The following is a 22,627-nucleotide window of genomic DNA, read 5'->3' as shown; positions in this document are numbered from 1 at the left end:
GCACATCTCTTAACCTCTGTCTCCCATCCACAAAACAGACCAAAATGCCTCCCTACCTCAGAGTGGTTGTGAAGGGAGGATAAGTGTTTGAAAATATAAATCACATTGCGACCTGCTGTGCATTAGACAACGTGGGCTGAAAGCAGCAACTGCCTCTTTGAGAAATGATCCTAAACGGGAGGTTTTTTCCTGGTTTGAGGTAGTTTCTGGATTTCTTCAAGCCGCGTTTCTGGCTGTCGTACCCGGGGCAAAGCCTGACTTCTCTAACTTCTGCTTTTGTGATCTGTTGCAGGCGCAACCTGACAAAGCTGTCCCTGATCTTCAGTCATATGCTGGCAGAACTGAAAGGCATTTTCCCAAACGGCCTCTTCCAGGGAGACACGTTTCGGATCACGAAGGCAGATGCTGCCGAATTCTGGAGAAAGGCTTTTGGGGAAAAGTAAGTTTCTCAGTGTGTTTCATATGAGAGAGAAGATCAGCACTTACACGTACATCCTGTGTATTAAAAATGCTGCTTCTGCTTTGTGGAACACAAATGCCCTTGTTGGATTAATCATAGAAATTAGTGATGGGAAAGACCCATTAAGTCATCTCATCTTCTCTCCAAAGGCCACAGTGCTGGATTGTTCCCTACACTCTATTTTTCCAGTTCCTTATCCAGTCTTGTTCTAGCGTGTCAAGTGATGGGGCTTCCTTGCTTTCCTGAGGAGGCTGCTTTCCTGTCATAAATTTTCCCTTCTATTCAGCCTAAATTTTTCCTTTTCTTAACTGAATCCCATTACTCCTCATGACAATCTCATGTGCTACTATGCAAATTTATTCTTCCTCCTCTTTGGAGACTGTGACCACATCCCTCAGGTTAGTTGTCTCTTAGCCAGAATGTTACATTAAGTTCCTTCAGACTTTCTTCCAGTTAGTTGTCCTGATCTCAGAATGACTTTTATCCCAGCTTCTCTGAACTCCTGTCCGTTTGCGTAATGGACTTGTTAAGATAAAAGGGAGGAGACAAGTGCAACAGAATATATTTAGGGAGAGTTGCTGAAGTGTCAAGTTTTTTTTTTTCCATTTAACAAAACGCTGACAAAATGAATGCTACCAGCATCTGTTATTACAGTGTTAGTTGAATGGGACAGCGTCTTCTGCCTAACGAAGACGTAGATGTTAGCAGATGTCCAATTCAAAGTAATAATGCGTAAACTGTGGAAGTCCAAATGAAACCTGTTGGACATGGAGGGTGGGAACGGGTCTGAAATGTGGTACACTCTTGCCGTGTATCTTATGGACTTCCCCCCTCTCTGTATTTCAAAAGGAGAAAATAAAAGCTGAACTTTGGAGCTTCTGATTTTGGTCCACAGTTGCCTTCACTGTCTGACTAATCATCTCTCCAGATATAGCTGTGTGCTGTCTTTTGACTGTTTTGGTCTTTGCTACTGAGAGACTGGCCTGGACTGCTCCTGCTGCTGAATTAGGAAGCAGATCAAATGGTGACATTGCTTCTTGCCCTTGCTGCAGTGTGGATTGCGGGCACTGATGGGACTGGGGAAAGGGAGACCGGAGCTGGGCTTGCAGTACCACACTGTTGTGCCATGCAGGGCGGTGACCTGGAGAATGGCCCTTTTCCTGCTTACTGCTGGGGGTGCAGAGAAGTTTCTCCCTTGCTCTCGACAGGAGTAAATCTCTCTCATGGTGAAATTGCTTTTGCCCTTCCTAACTTTCCTCATGGGGCATATACATTGCATGCAGCACAGCTCTGGCATCAGATGGTGATGGTTCCCAGCAGTCATGCCACACTTGCTGATCCTTCCCTTTATTCCCCTGCCAGGACTATCGTTCCATGGAAGAGCTTCCGCCAGGCCTTGCATGAAGTACATCCCATCAGTTCCGGGTTGGAGGCCATGGCCCTGAAGTCAACCATCGACCTGACCTGCAACGACTACATTTCAGTATTCGAATTTGATATTTTTACGCGACTCTTTCAGGTATGGGCCAAGGGACGCAAGTCACTTGAACGCGTAAGATAGGGACGTGTCAGGCTGCTTCAGGAGACGCACTTGCTTAAGCCATAACCAGCAAGTTAATACTTGGACTGCCTTTGCTTTTCTTGTCCCCATACAAGCTTCAATAACAGGTTGAATCCTGCTGTGCAGTAACCCTGTGTAACGTCTTGCTACAGACAAAAACATTCTCTAAAAATAAATGGGAACTGCAGCATGCTCTCAGGATCCTTCCCTGCATCAGTTTTTCCCCCTTTAAAGGTCACTTTTAAACTGAAGTAGTGACACAAACTCCTGTGAGCCAGGAAATGTGAAGCTTGCTTAGTTTATCAGTCCATCCTCCCCTGTGCCCTTTTTTAATTTCAGGGGGGGGCGGGCTGTTTGTTTTCTGTGGGGGCGTTTTCAGAAAGGAGTGTCCACATGGAACTTTTGATTTCCTGGCTTTTGACCCGCTGAAACCGTAATGTCACATAAACATTGTGTGTTCTGTATGATACAGACACCTCTGTTGTCGAATCAGTATTAATATTGGGTGAACAAAATCTGAGTCACTGGCAGAACTGAGCTTGAGAGTGGAGCTTTTGATGGTGCAATAGGAGACTTCCAAGAACAAACGCTTTTTTTCTTTGGCTCTGACATGCCTTTTCCCCATGTGATAGGGTGGGTTGTAATTAAGATATGTCTAGCTGGAAAGTTCCCATGTTCAGTGTTGCAATGGGTCTGATCTGATTCAGGATTTCTTGCAACTACAGTATGTAAAAAGTGGGGTAGGAGTTGTTTATAATTTTTAGCACTGCAAACTGCTCAGCTTATTCTCTTCACATGCATTGTTCACAGTGACGTCTGGCATTTATCTGTGGCTGTATTCATTCAGAACCTTGTACAGGCAATAGTTACCATCACGCTCTGCTGAGGGTGAGTGGGTGGTTAGGTATTGCTATCAGACAGAGAACCAGGCCAAGAGGTTAAGACACTTTCTTGGAGCCCGTCAGCAGGAGAACTGGGGCTAGTCATGATTTCTGGTGCTTGGTCCTGTGCTTAATCTACTAACCCCCCTGTTCTTTCCATAACTCACTTGTGAGTAGATTGCTGTGATACAATTATTATCTGTTCTTGGGCCAGTTCCTCTGAGGAGAATGACGTCTTTCTTGCTGGTTGTTAAAGACTGTATGGTTGGGGTTTGTGTCTTGATTAGCTTATTGACAAGAGTTTCTGCTCAACACCTATTAAGTACACCCATGTACCATTCTCACTCAACTTGAAGTTTGCCTGCCCTTACTTCTGTTGGGAAAGCAGAGGTGGGTTTTTCCCACTTGTGAATTGCACAAAACTGAATAGTTCGTCTCTGGCACGCAGCAAAAGATAACAGCAATCATTACACCTCGGTTTCTTCTCCCCCAAGAATGATAATCAGTCGTGCTTTTGCAATGGTAGAAGATAACACCGCTATCCCTAAATTCTGTTTTAAAAATAACTAGTACTTTTTTGCTCCTTTTCCTTCGAGGTGGCTTCCATGATTAGCCTCTGTACAAGCTGTTGGCAAGGTTTGAGAAAGGGAGTCTTGGGCTACCAGACTTTGGCCCCAAAAAGTCCTTCTCTCTGCCTTTGTGATGGAAGGGGTTAACACCTTTGCAGCCGAAATGCTGCATAATCCAAATGTCTGGCTTTTTGTGCTCCTGTTTGTGGTACTAGTACTTTGCCTACTGGCATGGTTTGTGTCAGTGAAGCCGTGCTATTTTGTGTTGTCTACCTGCGGTGATACTTGAGCCCTAGCGCTGCTGGCTGTCAGTTGGTTTTAGCTCATACATTGGACACAGTGGAAAGGAAGTCCAGTTCTTTGACGGATGGGCTGACTTCAGATTAAGGACAGTTGTCTATATTGGTACCTCTCGGAAATGCAGGACTAATGATATTTCTTTTACTGTTTCTTTAGCCATGGTCCTCTTTGCTCAGGAACTGGAACAGCCTAGCAGTGACTCATCCTGGCTATATGGCGTTCTTAACATATGACGAGGTGAAAGCAAGGCTTCAGAAATTCATTCACAAGCCTGGCAGGTTAGTGCTTGAAAGCGGGGGCTCTTTCTCACTAACTCCTCTCATCCATTGTTAATGCAACACCTGATGTGTCAGAGGCAGCTTGGGTCAGCACAAGGCATTAGTCCACGTTGCTTTTAATTTGCATTGTACCTGGGCTAGCAGAGAGTTCCTCCCACCCAACTCAGGAAGAGAGAAGCCGATACCTCTCATTCCTAGGAACAGTCAAGTATTTTGAAAAATAGAAGCCCTATCATCTTTTTGTTAAATGAATGTGTGTGTATCATTGCAGCAAAGGATTAAGTTTACCCTGATACGAGTATTTCGATGTTTCATCCACTTGGATCAGATCGCAGCATTCTCCTCTGGATTGGCAGGGGGGTGAAGGGGCGAAAGTTGGTGTAACTCTTCCATTCCTCCTGCTTTTCTTTATCTCCATCATGAGTGAGCCCAACAGAGCTATTTCCTGGGCACTTAATCGTTTTGGCCGACCTGTGCCAAACTGACGGCTGTGTTCCTTTCTCTCTGTCCAGTTACATTTTCCGATTGAGCTGTACCCGCCTTGGTCAGTGGGCCATCGGCTATGTCACCGCAGATGGGAACATCCTGCAGACTATCCCCCACAACAAACCTCTCTTTCAAGCACTGATCGATGGCTTCAGGGAAGGCTTGTAAGTACTTCACTGTGATGTTTTCTGCCTTTTGCAAGTTGAGGTGTGTCTGCAATGCAACGTTTGCTGGGAGCTCTCCCCTTTCCCTGTCAGAGTGCCGTCTCTGCCCTGTTGGAAGCAGATGGGTTTTCGACCGTGTCTGGTGGATTCAGTCACGTGCCATTCTGCCTGTTGGTACAGGCAACATCCTGCTGAGGTCAAGTTGGCAGTAAGCACTTGCTGAGCTCCTGTGAGGAAGTACCTACCTTCCTTTTTATTTAGGCCCTGATTCGGCAAAACATTGCATTGATGTGAGTAATTCCCATGATGTCAATGGAGTGACTCAGACGCCTAATAACTTACTGCATTGGGATCCAGAGGAGGGACTTTGACTCTCAAGAGTGTTCTTACAGAGAGCTCTCTTTCCCCTTGCTTATCTGACTTCCCTTCATCTCTGTTAGAAGTTGGTGACTACCTTGGGTATCAGTCTTGCTTCTTGAGCCTTGATGCCACTCTGATGACACCAAAACTAGCACTGTGACATCTGTTCTTTTTTGGGTGTTAATTTTATCTCTGAGGCTTTACTAAAGGACAGTATAGGAAGAGAAGGCTGGGAACCTGCAAGTGCCAAATTTTTTTATTTTTTTGAAAAAGCAGAATGATTTGTTCATTAGCAAAAGTGAAACCAGGAAAGAACTTGGATTTCCACGGGCATTTTCCCTCAAAGAAATTGCACGTTGTGTTTTGCTCCCCCTAGTTATCTGTTCCCTGACGGTCGGAATCAGAACCCTGACCTGACTGGTCTGTGTGAGCCCACGCCTCAGGACCACATCAAAGTTACACAGGTGAGCAGGGGATTCTGCTTTCTCACAACCTCCTGGCCTCGTACGCTCTAGTCTACAACGCACCCCTTCTGTTACCAAGGAGATCATACACTAGCAGTCACTTCTAAGGCAACTGTAATGGATCTGGTAAGAGATCTAAAACTCTTCATATGGTTGGAGTGGGCCGGAAGGCTTGCAAACATCAAACAAAGTTTCGCCTTGATCTAGAGCTGATGGGTTTTAAGGTCCTTGTCTGGAGAAATTGGGCTGCAAGAGGTTCTTGCACCTGCTCTTGGTTAGATGTTTTCCTTTCTCCTTGGGTGCTGTCTCTGGCTTGCTGTGGTGTCAGAAAGGCTTCCAGGGCTTTTTAGGACGGCTTCAAGTCCCATTTTTTCAGAGCCTGACTGAAGTAGGGCCAGCATTACAGTGGAGTCTCTGAAAGTGTCTCTTGCTGTTGGGCTTTGGTTTGGGGTTTGGATGTTATGATTCTTTTCTGTGTCCTTTGGTTTGGATTTCTTATAGTTCTGACCGACAAGGCATGTTATTTTCCAGAATCAGTTACGCCTGTCTGTCTTCCCACCAGGAACAATATGAATTGTACTGTGAGATGGGCTCCACGTTCCAGCTGTGTAAAATTTGTGCGGAAAATGACAAGGATGTGAAGATTGAGCCATGTGGCCATCTGATGTGCACTTCGTGTCTCACTTCGTGGCAGGTGAGGAAAGCCAAGCTGTGATTGACCTTCCTGGGAGATGGTATATCTTCTGTCCCACTTAGATCCTCGCAAGTACCGAGAATTAAGGAGGGCACTAAAGGTACAGCCTCAAATGCATATTAATGAATCTGCAAACTGGGAATTCCAGAGTGCCTGGCTGCAAAGGAAGCACAAGAATGAAGCTTGCCAGAGACTTTTCCCCATGGGATATAGAGGCTGGAATTCTGTCCAAAACTGATTCTACCCATTAGACTTCACTGTCTCTCTGTTGCCTCCAGAGAAGTTCATTGCTGTATTTATAGCACATTTTTAATTTGCCTGTCCCTCATCCCCGTCACCAAAGTGCATTTGCCAAAAAGATGTTACAGATGAAAGGCTTCAACTTTTTTGTATATAGGTTCTAGTCCCTGGGTTTGGTTTCTGTCATAACAGTGGCTGTGCAAAATCACTTCATGTTTTTTGCCTTCCTTCACAGGAATCGGAAGGTCAGGGCTGTCCGTTCTGCCGTTGTGAAATCAAAGGCACGGAGCCCATCGTAGTCGACCCGTTCGATCCTAGAGGAGGAGGAGGGCTGTTGCGGCAAGGTGCAGAAGGAACTCCTTCACCCAATTATGACGATGATGATGATGACAGAGCTGATGATTCCCTCTTCATAATGAAAGAATTGGCTGGAGCAAAGGTAAACGTGCCGCAGGGCATGTGCTGCTGGAGACAGTGGTATCATGGAGGTGAAGACTCTGGGCTGTCTCTTGTCTTGCTCACCTAGGTCCGCTCAATTTGCCGAGTCCCTGGGCAGAAATGGCAGTCTGTAGCCCAGGTTCATGGTCAACACAGAGATGGTGAATGTGGCCGTACAGCAACTGAGGTCCAGCCCAGCGCTACTGGCCACATGCCATATCTCTGACTTTCTGTATGTTGAGAGAGGTAGTTAGCTGTGTTAGTCTGAAGTCAGGGTAGATTTGTACCTTATAGACTGACTAAAGCGGAGATGCACAGCATAAGCTTCCATAAACAGCAGGCTTGCTGCTTCAGATGCTGTGACATTATGTTGTCATGGAAAGTGGGGCACCATCCAGGCCATTAGGAGAACAAAATAGCTGTGTTGATCTACCAGAATGTAAAACCTAGATTTATAACACTTCTCTGCATGCTGAGCAATGCTGCTTTTTGATTTATTATCTGCAGTCAGCATTATCAGCAGAAATTGAGCCATTTTCCATTGCGATGGGCAGAAGCAGCCAGCGAGAAACGGAGTCTTTCCAAGGTGCTGATGACTGAACTGGGTACCGGGCAGGCCGTTTTGCTGAGGAAGTCGATTTGACTGTCATCTTTTAATACGCTGCCTGATTAATCTGTGTAATAAAGATGGGATGACTGTTGGCCATCAGTGCTGCTTCCTGCCGGGGAGATGCACGCAAAGGCTGCATCCTTTATGGATTGCTGTGCAGATTTTTTTTTTCCTGTCAGCTCATTGTTGCCACTCACCAGTCAGCAGCTGGAGCTGCTCTGGTGCATGGGGGAAAGAGATCGAACCTGGCTAGTTTTCAATAATCAGTATCATCTTTTTATAAAAGGGTGATTCCTCTCATTTAAAGAAACCTTCTGAATAATGATCGGAATCCCCTTTGACTTTCACACTGGTTCCTTCTCAGTACAATTGCTCATGTAAAGTTCAGTGTTGTTGTCTTGGACATGGGTGCCCTCATTGTCCACCGTGGGAGTCAAAATTTGACTCTCTTGATGTGGGGTGACTCCTGATTGTGGTTTGCAGCAGACAAGTGGTCTGGAATCTATCAGTCATGTAAAAGCTGTGCCCAGTGTCTCAGCGTCACAGAGTGCCATCCTCTGTCATCAAGTGATTTTTGTAAGGGTGAGGAAAAAAGGGGGCACTTTTCCCATGTGCCAGGTGGTGAAACACTTTATCCAAGGAGAAGGATGAAGGCTTTGAGACCCTCTTGTGCCAGTGAACGCTGATTTTGGGAGAGGGGCATCTTGTACACCTCTCAGATGTAATCCCGCTCCCTGTCTGCTGATACAGTGGAGCGTGCCCTCTGGTGGTGAACACAGTATGTGCTTGCTTCAAAAATGCACACAAAAAACGGGAAGCAGTTGGTCCAGAAAAACGGCGCCAGTGTTTGAGAGGTGGGTTGGATGTGTGCTTGTAGGGTAGAGTGCCAGCTTGGGGCGTCCTGCTGACTTCACAGGGTTTGTCCCCAACATGCTGCAGTCAGAACATGCGTCACCTTTCCTTGCACACTCAGTATGGATATGCTGATGTGTTCGGGGTGCGGTACCAAAGTGGAGCATGAAAGCATGAGGAGCCTGCTGCTGTGCCGGGGCAGCTTCTCAAGGACTCAACACCGGGTCATTTTCTTGACTTTCTCTTTGCAGGTGGAGCGCCCTCCCTCTCCATTCTCGATGACTCCACAGGCCTCACTGCCCCCGGTGCCCCCAAGGCTAGACCTTCTGCAGCAACGAGTATCTAACCCCTCTGGGGCTTCCAGCCCAGGAACCACGTCTAAGGTAAAGGCTTCTTCCCTTTCCCTTTCCCAAAGACGGGAGGAAGGATTTCCAGCAAGGCAAACCTAGGGGTTTAATGCAAATTCCTTGTTTCTAAAAGTCTAAGGAGGGCATTTGGGGATTTTACACAGTGAGTCTAGAATTAATATCTCATAGATGAGCTCCTAACTGGGGTATGGGAGCGGGCTAGGCCTTCTGCTTTTTAAGCTGCATTTTCAAGTGGCTTCTGCTTCTCACAGGTTGTTCCCAGTTCTCTTCACAAGGATAAACCTTTGCCGATACCTCCGACACTGAGAGATCTCCCACCTCCGCCTCCTCCAGACAGGCCACATTCCACTGGGGCGGAGAGCCGACCTCAGAGACGCCCTTTACCCTGTACGCCAGGAGATTGTCCGGTCAGAGACAAATTACCACCAGTGCCCTCCAACCGTCAAGGGGAGCCCTGGGCATCACGGCCCGTTCCAAAAGCACCTCCCGTAGCTCTCAGCCCTAATGACCCGTGGGCTGGTAGAGAACTGACAAACCGCCATTCACTCCCATTCTCCTTGCCCTCTCTGATGGACTCTAGACCTGACGTACATAGGCATAGCAGTACACTCAGCCTGGATACTACGACGGTAAGGCCCACTTGGGCAGTGCTTCCCCATCTGAGTGAAGAGGGAGGGGATACTACTTATGCCAGACTTGAGCTCTTACAGAGCTGAACAGTCATTATTTAAAATGTGTATGCATATTACCTGCTGGATAGGAAGGGAAGTAAGGCAGAGTTGCCTCTGAGTTGCCATTAAATAGCCATTGTGTTGTGGTCACTCCTTTGAGGCCAGTTGTGTTTTAAGCAAGATTGTATTAGGAGATGGTTGGGGGTGGAGGGGAATGCACATGTGTGGTTTTTAAAATGTACGTATCCCATGCAACGTGTAAGAAATGCCAGTGGACATTTGGAGTCTGTATTTGGAGACTCTTATTTCTACCACTGTACTGTATTATTTCACTTACACTGGTGCCATATGCTTCTGTCAAAAAGAAATGCTACCCAGACTATCTTAATTCCTTTGGCTCACTCTCCTTGATTGTTTCCTTCCTCTGTCTCAGAGGTTTAAAGCAAATTAATTACTTCTAGCTGTCAACAAATCCGCTTGCAGAGACAAGGTTTCTTGAAATCAGTGTTTTGGAGTACCTACGAGGAGATGATGAGCCATTCATGTCTGTCTGAATCTGCTGACTTCACTGGGGTTTGTAACCTAAATTTCACCTTGCAGAACTTGAACAGCGGACCTCCAGCAAACTCAGAGTGTGAGCACCCCAAGATAAAACCTTCTTCATCTGCCAATGCCATCTACACTCTAGCTGCCAGGTGTGTTGCTTTTCAGTGGAGGCTCTATTTGGGGCACAAATGTAATTGTGGGTCTCTTCACATCTCAGTACTCATCAGTGCAAGAGTTAGAATTCAACACTGCTCTGATGGCATGAGCAGGGGATTCAATCTCTGAAAGAATATGAAAGCACGTGTACATCAGACCCCCTTGGCAGAGACGTGTAGAGATCTTCAGGTGCAGATCTACCAATAGGAACTTCAAACCAAATGGGAATTACCCAGCACTTGGTGCATTCTTAGACAGCCTGGTGTATAATTTCAGTTCCAGAAACATTAGATACCGCAGTACATATCTCAGTGTAAGGCTGCACCTTTTTATTGCAGAGAGACATGGCCCAAGGCATGAAATTGAACCCTGCCTGGGAAATGTGTATCTGGCACAGTCACCATGTAGCTTGGACAAGACTTTTGCTAACGGGTTTAATGGAGTCTTGCAACCAGACAGCTCAGAATTCCAGAAAGCCAGAATCAATTTGAAAGTCTTGCTGTGGCTTTCAGAGTTAGAGACAATGTCACTATTTTGTCATTAACTGAATTTTCACTACTTTCCACCTGCTTTTGATCCTCTTCTGTCTGCCCCAGACCACTGCCTGTACCAAAACTGCCGCCGGGGGAACAGTCTGAAAGTGATGAAGACACTGAATACATGTCGCCGTCCTCTCTGCCTGTGGTGCCGCCAGGTCCAGCTGGACAAAAACCAGAGCTCAAGCTGCCTTTGGAAATGACCCAGAGTTTACGGTGAGACTCCTGTTGTCTCCACAGTGCTTGCAAAACCACACTGGGCCAAAGGAACATGTTTGTTCATTGTGGCTGAGATTTTACCCAGCTGCTCTGTCTGCTGCCTTTTCCCCACTGATGCTGACCAGATATAGACTAGAGCAGTGAAGGAAACAAACTGTGAACAGTGCTCTTTCTTAGAGTCCCAATGTTAACCATACATGGCATTGTTTTATCACCCCTGTCCATTTCCGTTAGGCTTTTGACATCAGCTGGCATGGAAATGCAAAACTCCATTCACAGCTTTGCCGCCTCGTTTTCCAGTTCTGCCAGTTAACGTTCTTCTGAACTGATCTGTTGTATTGCAGTGAAAGCAATGTGCTGCCTGTCAGGGCAAGCAGTCAAGAAGGATCTGTAGCATGGGCTAAAGTGCTGAGGAAACAACAGTTTCTTTCCTGGTGGGAAACTTCTTTAACTCCTCTTTCTTGCAGAGTGTTGGAGTGTGACCGGCAAGCTGATGGCTGCACGTATGAAGCGATGTACAACATTCAGTCGCAGGCAGCATCCTCTAGCTTAGAGATCACAAACATTTTTGGTAAGTAGGCAGCCATGCATATTATAAAGCAACCTTGAAAGAAACCATGGAGGAGCGAAGTGATGAGAATCCAAGTTGAAATAGTCTTTAAAGGTAATGTGATAGAAGCATGACTTGCTTTTGAGGGTAAATAGTTAGACGTCAGCATGACTGTTTTGTCATTGTGGAGTGCAGACTGCAAAGAGGGATCTTAGTTACAAAACCTACATAAAGTGAGGAAGAGAAGCAGTAAGATTTTTTTTTTATAGATAACCAATGGTGACTTAGAAAGTTCAGTATTATGAGGGTTTTGTCTTCTAGGCTTATTCACAGTAGGGAGCTGGGCTGCCGTGAAATCATCAGCTCAGATGTGTTGTCTGTCCCCAGCTGTTCGTTTTAATTCATAGGATATTGTTCTACCTAAATTTTGAAATTCCTCATTCCCAAGCCTGCCACTCCTCCTAGTGTGAATCCATGTCAAGGTGCTGATTTGCACAGGCTAAGAACAGGCTTGTGCCCCAGTTAGCCCCAGTAATTCCAGCTGGCAATTACAGCTGACCATCCTCAGGGCAGAATATTTTTGGGAGTGGTCCAGGCATTCTCACTGAACATTTTCAAAGCTGTGGAGGCTTCTATCCCTAGGGATCAGAATGAACTCACATCTTGATCCTTTTGGAAACTGAGGCAAATTCAGTCTCTTGTCACAGCCCTTCTGCTTAGTCAAGATGACTTGACTGGTTTCTTGGAAGGCAGTCACCAAAAATGAGTCTGCCCAAGTGAGATCATTGTGAGGAGGGCTGGTGAGTGTGTCCTTTTCTTGAGGAAGTCGATGAATTCCATGTGTGAACATGACACCCTGCTTACTATTGAGATCAATGCATTAAATGTCCCTGTAGAGAACCCGTTAATTGGGTGCACTAGAGAGGTCACGAATAACTTGCAGCTACACCCAGGGACCTGACTAAAGGAGTTACACTCAAAACAAGTGTGTGGTATCTCTCCTGTCCCTTTTTTTGGCTTTCTGCTGTGGGTTTGAGCAGGGAGGGATGTGCCTGGCTATGTAAGCTGCAAAGCTAAAGGTGTGTGTGCATGTAGGACAAAGTATTAAAGAGGGATGGGTAGGCCCTATGAAAGGATTTTACCTCTCTTGACATGGGGTTTCGACAGCAGAGCTCAACACAGCTACTTGCAGGACCGAGCAAGGAGTGTACGATCTGTTTTGGAAAGGCTCTGAGCTATATAGGTCTGAGCTGACTGCCTGTGGGCTCTCCTAGATGAGAGGGATCTGGCTGCAGCTGCTGCCAGTAACGGCCCCGAGGAGTCTGAAAATGAAGAAGATGGCTACGACATCCCTAAGCCGCCTTTGCCCATCGCCCTTGCACGTCGCACACTGTCCGACATCTCCAATGCCACGTCTGCCTTCAGCCGGATGTCTCTGGATGGGGATCCTACAACAGGTGAGTGCCCTTACTGCAGGAGCTCGCAGCAGGGTCTGACAGTGTGTCACACCTCTTGGGAGCATCTCATTGACCTCCTGTGTAGGCTACAGGCTTGATCCTGCGCTACAGAGGTCCTCTAGTCCTTATGGGTGAAGATGGAGTAAGCCTTTGAGTGCAATCAAAACACTGCATATTTGAATATTTGGGTTTATATTTGCTCCATTCACCTAATCTTCAAGGCACCCAGGTCACCTTCTGGCACTCAGGTCAATCTGTTGTACTCGCTGAGAGAGGAAGTTGAATGCACGCTATAGTTGTATTTAGTACAGACACTTGTAACTGCACAAAGAGAACAGGGATGAGCGATGACCCTGTGTGCTCCTCTCTCTCTGATCATCTGTGCTGGTTCAGGCTACTGGGGGTGGTTCTTTACCAGCAGATGGAGCTAGCTTACCTTCCAGGGATCTCAACCCCTGCTCAGTGGTGCTGGCTGGCTTCCCAAGGTCACGCCGCCTGTCCTTCTGGGTGGCATGACTTTTTCTGAGAGTAAACAGGTTTTAGCTGCCCAGAAATCTGCTCATCTGCCTGAGCTCCTCCTCTCTCCGCTGTCCAGCTGCTTTTGAGGGAAGCACCGCCAACCTTCCGGTGATTAATTTTGCACCGTAATTACAAGGTTACTCTCCGGAGGAGGGTCATTGTGGCTGACTCCTGCCGAACCCACCAGTTCGTGTCAGAGCGAAAGGATGGGGCAGCTGTGGCACAAGCCCTTGAAAGTGACCCCCATAAATTTCTCCCCCCCCCAAAGGGGTCTCAGAGGGATTATCTCCTAGACCTTGCATGACTTAGGGGTGAGGGAAGGGGCAGAACAGAGCAGTACCTTTCTGTCCAGGGTCTCCAGGCCAAATGGACTCTTTCTTGTCTTGGTCACTTTGCTGCAAAACCCCAACCTGAAAGTTTCAGGTTGTAGTTTTCCCCGCTGCAGACTCACCCGTGGAGCCAACTCCTTTGCCTCCAGCTCCCACTCTTCCCCTCCAGCTCTGAGAACAGCAGCGGAGCTTAGCAACATTGTCACCTGCCCCGTACCCCACTGAAAAAGGATCAAGCACTTGGTATCTTTATGTTCCCAGTTATGCCATTAGCTCTGAGTAACCATAGGGCTAAGCGCCTTCCTTTCCCTGTGCCCCAGTTTCCACAACTGTGTGAAGAGGCTGATGAAGCTGCCCCACCATTGCGAAATGCTTTGAGCCCTGTGGATGGAGCAGTGCTTTAGGAGGGCTCAGTAAGCATTACCTTGAGGAGGTTTTGTCATCCCCTGAGTCACTGAGTATTGGCTGCTCCCAGACACTGGGTGCTAAGTGAGCTGGCTCTGTGGTGCGGTCTATTGTGGTAGCTCTGTGGTTGCGTGCTGTTCCACACAGGGCATCTTTCTTCCCCTCTCAGTAACATACCAGTGGCCGCTCTTAAGCTGACGTGCAGTCTTTGAGATTTGCTTCAGTTCATGCTGTTGGGGAGGGAGCTCTTATTCTCTCAACTGTATAAAAGGATTTTATATCTAAGCCCTTTGTTTTCCTTTGATGATTGAGGAGCCGGGCCGCCTCGCCTCATGGTGGGTGAGGCAGCTCCAGAGAATGCTCTTCCTCTAGAGCCCTCTTTGTCTTAACACTTTGGACATGTGGTGCTTCAAAAGCCTTTGTCATGCTAACCACTTCCTTCCTGGTACCAGGCTGCATAGCTCCCTCTTCCCGACTGGCAGCTTGGGCATTTGGACCCTGAGCCTCCCCTGGAACTGTTGCACTGGCACCGGGTGTTAGTGCAGAGGGGGAGGAACAACCCTAGTTTGGGGAGCAGAATTGAATGGGTTCTTTGGATAACTAGGTTCAGCCTTGTGCTTGCTTCATTCCTAGCCTCAACCAGCAATGTATAGCAACCAGCAGTTCTGAGGGGGGTGGGCCAGTGTGGCCTCGTGTCTGTGGAGGCTTTCCAATGCCAGAAGGGCAGTGAGAAGCTTGCCATTACCACTGTTGTCTTGTCATGAGACCGTAAGTGAATGCAGGAGCTTGTCCCCTCGCCACAGTAACACGCACCTGTTTTTCCTTCCAGGTTTCTCTGATGGCACTCAGGTTCCAGAGCGGCCACCGAAGCCTTTGCCGCGGAGGATAAACTCCGAACGAAAGGCCAGCAGCTGCCAGCCGGGGCCTAGCACCCCCCCTCAGCTCTCCAGTGAGATCGAGAACCTTATGAGCCAAGGATACTCATATCAGGACATTCAGAAAGCACTGGTCATCGCACATAACAATATCGAAATGGCCAAGAATATTCTCCGGGAGTTTGTCTCCATTTCCTCCCCTGCACACGTGGCCACATAGCACATCCCCTCCATGCCTACAGCTTGTGTGGACCAACTGCCTGGGCAGCCTGTAGCCCAGCTGCGCTCACAAGGGGGAAGGGGGTTCCTTTACGGGCTTCCTGCTGGACTCAGCCTTGCCTCTGGAGCGAATCAGTTAACAGGTTTATGTGGTTCCAGATTTCAAAGCAATGGAGTGAAACGGAGCAGATTGGTGTTTTATACAGTGTGTGTCTTGGCATCCTTTTTGGAGTCCTTCCCCTGCCTCTTGTGCGAGAGTACAGATTTGTTTCCCAGGGCGCTGGTAGACGAAGGGGTCACGACAGGTGATTCTGGAGCCGGTGCCTGGGGGCAGGGCAGTGCTTTGTGCTGTGAATTCTAGCGGAGTGCTCTGAAAGCATCTCCGGGTTGCTGTGGTGTGTCCTGTGGCTCATGGTACTAGATTTGGATCTGTTCACTGCTGTGTGTTTGGCTCAGGCTTTCTAGAGCAGTCGGTAGGTGGCCTTCTGCTGGGAATAAATAGGAGAGCTTGGAAGAAACCTCTGCATTTCTTCCATTTACTGCGGCGTTCCCCCCCAGGCCCAGAACGGTGTTTATTGCTCACAATAGAAATCCTCTTTAACCTGGATACTGTGCGACTAGCTGCAGCCAGGCATCTTTAGCTGCTTAGCGCTGGGAGCTGAACTTCTCCCGGTCTCTCTCTCCTGCTGCTGGCAGGGGCTGGCTGCACCAGATTCCAGGGAGTCGGATCCGTTGAACTTTGTGTGCATGTTTCTCGGGGCTGGGGAGGGGCAGCACACTGCCTGCTGCTTATCCTTTTAACCCCGAGCATTTCTGCAGAAACACTTAGACTTGATCGCAGCTGGGCTGGACTCACACAGCCCCCCTGGGTTGCTCCCGCACACCCTCGCGTATAGGAACGTCGCATCTGGTAAACAGTGTTTTATTGCTCTTAACTGCATGGCAGCTGTAGCAGACCAGTGCTCTTCACACACATTCCATCCTCTCCTTCGAGAGCTTCTGTGCAAGCCCGACATCCGTGTGCCTGGGTGTTCGTGGGCTTGGCACTTGTGTTCTTCAGCACCTTCTCCGCTTTGCAGTACAAACGCGATGGTTCTCTGCACGTCTGTCTGTCCCCCACAGCATAGGGGACCTCTCTCTTTGCTACACCAAGGCGTTGCCCGAGCTTGTCAGGCAGATGATGCAGGGAAATAGGGCATTTACGCAAGAATCAAATGGGACTTTAAATGTCAGCGTTGAACTATCGCTTGTGGACAAACCTGACTTGCTTCTTATCCAGCTTAATCCCTTTCACATCATGTGTTTCTGATGTACAGTAAGTAATTGGTCCCTTCAGAGACGTGGAGGATTCAGCCCTGCTAAGCTGACAAATGAACATATTGCAGCCTGGGGTCAGCGGACATGAGCCTTTCAGGTCTTGCCTTGCATCGGTTGGTTCTCTGTGGTGTCCTGCGCCGGAGTAGCAGTTGCCACAAAGTGAAATACTGTGGTTTGAAGTAACCTGAGGATGATGCGAGGCTGCTTTGTGCAGTTCAGCCATTTTGCAGACTCGGTTACCCGGTTCCTCATCTCAGATCAGAGCCCAAGCCTGATCCAGAGAGAATTCAGAGCATGAGCAAATGGTCCAGAGGAGGACATGGCACTAGGTTCTCACTTGATGTGGAACAAGTTTCTTTCCAAACCTACAGCCTGGTTGTTGTTGCTGCCGCGTGGGATCCAGGTAGTATGACCCAGCTTCCACACGCCTCACGCATAGTCAGGGGTAGACTCGAGCCCTGCTAAAGGAGAGGGGTGGTTGAAGTGAATGCCCCCATGCTCCATGAAGCAAGCTCTTTCTCCTGCTCCTGCAGCCGGGCTTGTGACAGTGGCCAAGTTCTGCCAGCGTGGCATGGCGTGCTGGGACTCCAGTCCATTGCCAGCCCTGGTCAGCACATCTTCCAGAGCCTTGCGAGAGAAGCCGGCACAAGGGCAGGTCTGCCTGCTCTCTCAGTATATCCGCAGGATGCAGTAGCAGTTGTGACCCTGACCCAGCAGTTCCTCACTTCTGAGAATCGGTTCCTGCTCTGTGCTTTTCCAGAGCGTGCTGGAGGCCCCACTGCTAGCAATCGCCCCTCTTTAACACCCCCTCTTTTGCATCTTGTCCCTCAGGAGGGCCACCCGCATGATCCGGGGACTGCAGGGCAGACCCTACAACGAGAGGTTATGGGACCTGAACCTGTTCAGCCTTCACAAGAGAAGGCTGAGGGGGGACCTGGTGACCGTCTATAAACTCACTAGGGGGGACCAGAAAGGTTTGGGGGAGACTTTGTTTCCCCTAGCACCCCTCCGGGATAACAAGGAATAACGGCCACAAGTTGTTGGAGAGTAGGTTTAGATCAGACATCCATAAGAACTACTTCACAGTCAGGGCGGCTAGGATCTGGAACCAGCTTCCAAGGGAAGTGGTGCTGGCTCCTACCCTGGGGGGCTTTGAGAAGTAGCTCGATGCCTACCTGGCTGGGGTCATTTGAGCCCAGTTTTCTTCCTGCCCAGGCAGGGGGTCGGAGCTGAAGATCTGCAAGGTCCCTTCCGAACCGACTTCTATGATTCTGTGATTCTTTCTTGAAGGCTGCAGCTAGCTGTGGGTTGCTTTGGGAGCCAGGGTGCTTCTCATCTTCTCTGCACGGTGTGCAGGGCAGCAGGGCTGGATTTCCCCCAGGGTGTTGGGGCTGCTGCCATGGGAATTCAATAAGGAGCTTCAGTCATTGTCCCGCTGCAGAGCGGGTGCTCCGGGCAACCACTTCCTGTTCTTTCCTGCCAGCCCTTTTTCCCAGGCTCCTCCGGTTGCCAGTTACGTACCCATACTTTTCAGGGTTCAGACACGGAGGCTCACAGCCTGCGGGAGTCATTCCAAGTGGTGAAGAGCGCAGTTTTGTGGCATGTGTCTCTCCGACTTCCCTTCCCTGCATGTGCCCTTCCTCGTCCACTGGGCTGCATCTTAAGCTGATTTGGGAGAGACAAGTGGCTTTTCCACCTTGAAGATGTGAATGTCTGTTACTGTCAGCACGTGTAGCTTGGCCACAGCAGGGCACCCCAAGGTCATGTGCTGTGGATGAACTGAGCCCTTCGCAGTGTTCCCCTTGCTGCTTTCCTTGGGGTGGCTGATGATCCCCCCTCTCCCCCTCAGTGTCTTTATTCAAAAAGGTTAACTTGATTTCACTTCTTACAGAAAAAAAAGCCAAATGTCTCGTGCCTTTCTGAAGGGGGATGCTGCATCTCTAGGCTGGCTCTGTGTACTCCCTGGACTAGCCGTGCAGCTGCCTGGCTGCTGGGCTGCTTTGGAAGTGAGCAGGAGAGAGAGAGGGGGCAGTTGTCACTTCAAGGATGACGCTGTGTTTTGTAGCATTTCAACTGTGGAGGTTTTCCTACCTTATCTCTGTTACTAACAGTGACTTGTCTGGACTGGTGCTGTAACACGCTCGCTGTGACGACAGTAGAATTGTAACAGGATTCTTCGTGCTTTTAACAAAACCAAGCAGAGTTCTGGTCATAAAAATGCTGTTTGTCCCCCACCTCCCACCCCAGGACGCGAAGGAGGCAAAACACCCAGTACAGGCGGAGAAGGGCGCTACAGGCCTGGGCCCCGGGGGTTTCTCTGAGACTTGCCAGGCAGCTGCGTGAACTGGCAGTCCCTGCCCCTTCCAGCCACCTGGGTGCATTCATCACCACTCCCACCACCTGGCAGACCAGAACCAGAACGAGACCCTGGAGGCTGGAGGTAGCTGTTCCCTCTGCGGGCGTGTCGGCCTGCTGACCTGCTCTTGTCTTGTTCCTCTGCCGTGCCACAGATCTAAGCATTACGCATCCCGGGCTTCTCTGCTGGCTTTGGTGAGCTTGCTTCTTTATAGACACAGCTTTCTCTGCCGGTCCCTAGCTGCAGCCTCCACTCCAGGGGTGCTGCAGAGGTGTGGGGAACAGCTGGCTTTCTGGAGTAGGCCTGTCCGGTGGTTGGAGCTAAGCTGGGGGTGGAGTCGTTCCTGCACACGTGCGTTCAGCTGGGTCAGGGAAATGTAGTTCCCGTGGCGTTTCTTCCTCAGTGGGCCCCAGTGGCAAATTGGAAGGGGAATTAAGGAAACTTATTTTTAAACTTCCTAATATAAACCCACTGGGGAGACTGTGGTGGGGGAGGAACAGTAGCTTTATTTCTCTTGAATGACGAAAACCAATTTGTATGATATCAGTGTTAAAATGTTGAGATTTTCACAAACTATTTTAAAAAAAGCAAAGTATAATAGTGTCATTAATATAAAAGAATTATATTAGCAGTATTTAATCCTTGCAAACCTGTAAAGAATAAGGAAAACAGAAGGTAAATATTCTTACAGAGAGTAGCTGAGCTTTAAGATTCATTTGGGTTAAAGTCTTCATTTTGGTTTTTTTGTTTGTTTGGTTGGTTTTTTGGTTTTTTGTTTTTTTTTGCAAAGGCTTTGTTAATGTTTAGAGGTTATACTAATGTTATTTATTAATTTGTGTCATTCCCATACGCAGCCACTAAGGACCTCTTTTGTTTCCGATTCATGCATCTGTGTCGGTCAGAAAACCAAGACAAAGTTTTATTTTTCAATAAATTTCCTTTGTTGTAGCAGACCTGTGGCATCGTGCTGCTGGCATGGCCATTGCCCCAGGAGCGCCTGCTTTGTATGGGGCATGTGCTGAGGGAGAGCAAAGGGGCTGTCAGGGCTGTTTGTGAGCACAGAAATCATAGGGAAGGGACCTCCAGCAGTCACACCTGGTGCAACCCCTTGCCTGAGGTAGGATCATCTCCAAACCATCCCATACGAATCCACAATCTACCATCAACCCTGCCACAACACATCACACCCAAACCTGCTACAGGTAAAACAGGAGGACTACAGCCACGGGTGTCCTGCTGCTGTAAAAGGTTGTTAAGTATACACTAAAGAGATCCCCAGTGTTTCATTGCAGCTGGCTCTGAGGAGCTCTCTGCACTGGAGTAATCATGCTGCTATCATGCTGTTTGGTACAGGGGTGATTTCCCCCCCGCCCCACATAATTATATCTGTGGTATAAACTCTCATGTGGGTGAGGATACAAGGGTCTGGAAGAGGTAGTGTTGCAAGCGGATCTGTCTTCAGCCTACAGCCATGTGTGGTCGTGATCCAGCACAGGGCAAGGGACCTGCCAGGAGGGTCAAAGGGAGAAGCTCGTTGGGGTGCTGAGTGGCCTCCTGGCACAGCATTGTGACCCCTCTCCAAAGACAGGCCCTGGGGTGCTGGTCTGGGTTTTGCCCAGTGGCCTTTGCCTTTTGAGGGCCCCAGAGGCACCTCCGCAGCTCAAACTTAGTCTGAACCAGGCCCCAGGAGAGGGTATTTAGGCAGGTGGACTTTCCTGAGGGGGGTCCTGTTCAGCTCCCAGAGGGCAGCCTGGGGCCACTGCTGCCCCCCAAGCCCAGGTCTTGCCTGGGGGCTGGGGCATGGGCCTCCTTGTGGCTGCAGGCCTCTGAGCCCCCCTTCTCTGCACCCCTTGGCTGGGCTCGCGCAGGAGCAGGGATCCCACAGTGATCCCTGCTGAGCAGCTGGAGAAGGCTGGTCCCCGTACCCCAGGGGGACATGCGCAGCTTTCCTCTCTCCAGGCAGCTCCTATGGCCCAGAAACAAAGGCAGACCTCCCGGCCACCAGACAGAGGTCTCCGAACTCGAGCACGGGTGGATGGAACAAGTCCTCTCCAGCACTGCAAACATGATTCCCCTTGGCCTGCAGCGGGGAAAGCAAGAGTGAAAGCTGGGGCCAGAGGATGCCAGCCCTGTACAGAGTCAAACCCACAGGCCCTGCCTGAAAGAATGAGGCCTTAGCCACATGGCAGGCAGGGGCTGGGGCCTTCTTTTATAGTGGAGCCAGTGTGTGGCCACACGGAAAGAGCCAAGGGGCCCAGAAGTCAGGCCCCTAGCCAGTTAAGTCCTGTGGTGCATGGTGCTGGGCTTCCTCCTGTGGGTGCTGAGGTCCTGAGTTCTGGTCCCGGCCTCTCCCTGTTTTGCAGGGAGACTCCTTCCTCTTTCAGTGGAGGGGCCTGGCTGCTGCGCCTCAAGGGACCCACGGCCGGAATAGCTCTCAGCCTTCCCCAGTAGTCTGGTGGTAAGGGTGCTACCCTAGGTGGCAAAGGTGCTGGGTTCAATCCTTGCCCTGGCTGGAGCCCTCGGGCCCCTTGCTCCTCAGTGAGTCCCTTGTACCCTGGTGCCTGTGGCCAGGTATCCCCAAGGAGGCTGCGCTGGGGTGTGGGGAGGTCAGTGGGGGAAGGCTGGGGTGGGGTGGGGAGGGGGCCTGGCAGAGAAACTGAACTGACCTCTGATTGAGCACAGGGGGTTTTTTTTCGCACTTTGAAGCCTCGGTTTTCCTGGGTTCTGGCCCTGCGCCCCAAAATCAAGGCAAAAAAAAACCCGGCGAGCCACCGGGAGGTTCAGGACATTCTTCCAACTGAGCTGCACATTCAAGTCCCCTCCGTCTTGCAACTGCGATCACCCCTGAGCTCCAGCTAGTAGGCAAGCGCCGGAGGGGGAAACGGTTGCGTAGTAGATGGTGACCAGGGGACTCAAGCCGTCGGGGACTTGAACCTGCAGCCCCTGCCACCGCTGACAGTGTCCCGAACCACCCTGCCAAAGGGCCAACCTGACAGCACCCCTTCCCGCTGGTCTCTTGACTCGCCTCGCCATCCGCCCTGCAGGCAAACAGTCACCAGGGGCCTGCCCCGCGGCTTAAAAGCAATGTGCTGCTGGCACTGGGACTTGAACCCACAACCCTGAGGCAGGCAGGGCTCCACCACCCTGCGCCACCAGCCAGCTCTGCCAGCCCCTCTCCACCCGGCCCCTTGACCCACCGGCTACACCGTGCACCAGACCCAAAACAAGGGATCCCCGGGGCAGCCGCTCCCCCATGCCTCAGGGCCCAAGGCAGTGGTCCAAGGCAGTGGTTTGACCCCCCCCAGAGTACAGCCTCTCCCCCTCCTGAGTCGGCTGCTGTGGTGGGCTTCACTGCACAGGTGGGCTCTCCCCTCTTCTCCTCGCCTGCCTGGGCAGGGCCCTTTTCCGCCACTCGATTCAGTGAGGTGGCTCTGGCTGCTAAATCCTGCCGCAACAACGACTGCAACCAACGTGCAGCCCTTGGTGCCTGAGCCTGGCTGGGGGTAACAAAAGGGGCTGCCAAGGCAGGCGGCTGCCCTGTCCTCACCAGCATTTATGTCCTGGGAACAGCATCCCCACTGCACATTCACAGCATCCTCCACACCCGCTGGGCTCTCAGGTCCCATAGCCATAGTCCAGCCCAGCCGAGGGTTTGCCTTCTCCTGACTCCAACCTGCCTTGAAGGCTGCGCAGAGCCCCGGGGCGTCTCCCCCTGGCAGGCAGCAACACAGCTCGTGCTCACAGCCA

At 49.9% G+C, this 22,627-nt stretch overlaps 1 protein-coding gene across 1 annotated transcript in view; it reads left to right on the top strand.

Annotated features, from left to right (window-relative positions):
* CBL (Cbl proto-oncogene) overlaps positions 1 to 19,833 on the top strand; it is a 48,013-nt gene extending 28,180 nt beyond the window's left edge. The window contains exons 3-16 of the mRNA XM_059719963.1: positions 293 to 439; positions 1,823 to 1,979; positions 3,928 to 4,049; positions 4,562 to 4,699; positions 5,436 to 5,523; positions 6,086 to 6,217; positions 6,693 to 6,896; positions 8,609 to 8,740; positions 8,977 to 9,354; positions 9,997 to 10,091; positions 10,695 to 10,850; positions 11,321 to 11,424; positions 12,678 to 12,860; positions 14,943 to 19,833. Of these exons, the coding sequence (XP_059575946.1) occupies positions 293 to 439; positions 1,823 to 1,979; positions 3,928 to 4,049; positions 4,562 to 4,699; positions 5,436 to 5,523; positions 6,086 to 6,217; positions 6,693 to 6,896; positions 8,609 to 8,740; positions 8,977 to 9,354; positions 9,997 to 10,091; positions 10,695 to 10,850; positions 11,321 to 11,424; positions 12,678 to 12,860; positions 14,943 to 15,208 (2,302 nt within the window). The 3' untranslated portion in view covers positions 15,209 to 19,833. The remainder of the gene's footprint in view (positions 1 to 292; positions 440 to 1,822; positions 1,980 to 3,927; positions 4,050 to 4,561; positions 4,700 to 5,435; positions 5,524 to 6,085; positions 6,218 to 6,692; positions 6,897 to 8,608; positions 8,741 to 8,976; positions 9,355 to 9,996; positions 10,092 to 10,694; positions 10,851 to 11,320; positions 11,425 to 12,677; positions 12,861 to 14,942) is intronic.
* The last annotated feature ends 2,794 nt before the right edge of the window (positions 19,834 to 22,627 follow it).

The sequence above is a fragment of the Alligator mississippiensis genome, chromosome 16 (assembly GCF_030867095.1).
Source record: "Alligator mississippiensis isolate rAllMis1 chromosome 16, rAllMis1, whole genome shotgun sequence".
Taxonomy (NCBI): domain Eukaryota; kingdom Metazoa; phylum Chordata; order Crocodylia; family Alligatoridae; genus Alligator; species Alligator mississippiensis.
Note: the sequence above shows the minus strand (reverse complement) of the source record. Positions and strands in the feature narration are given on the sequence as shown.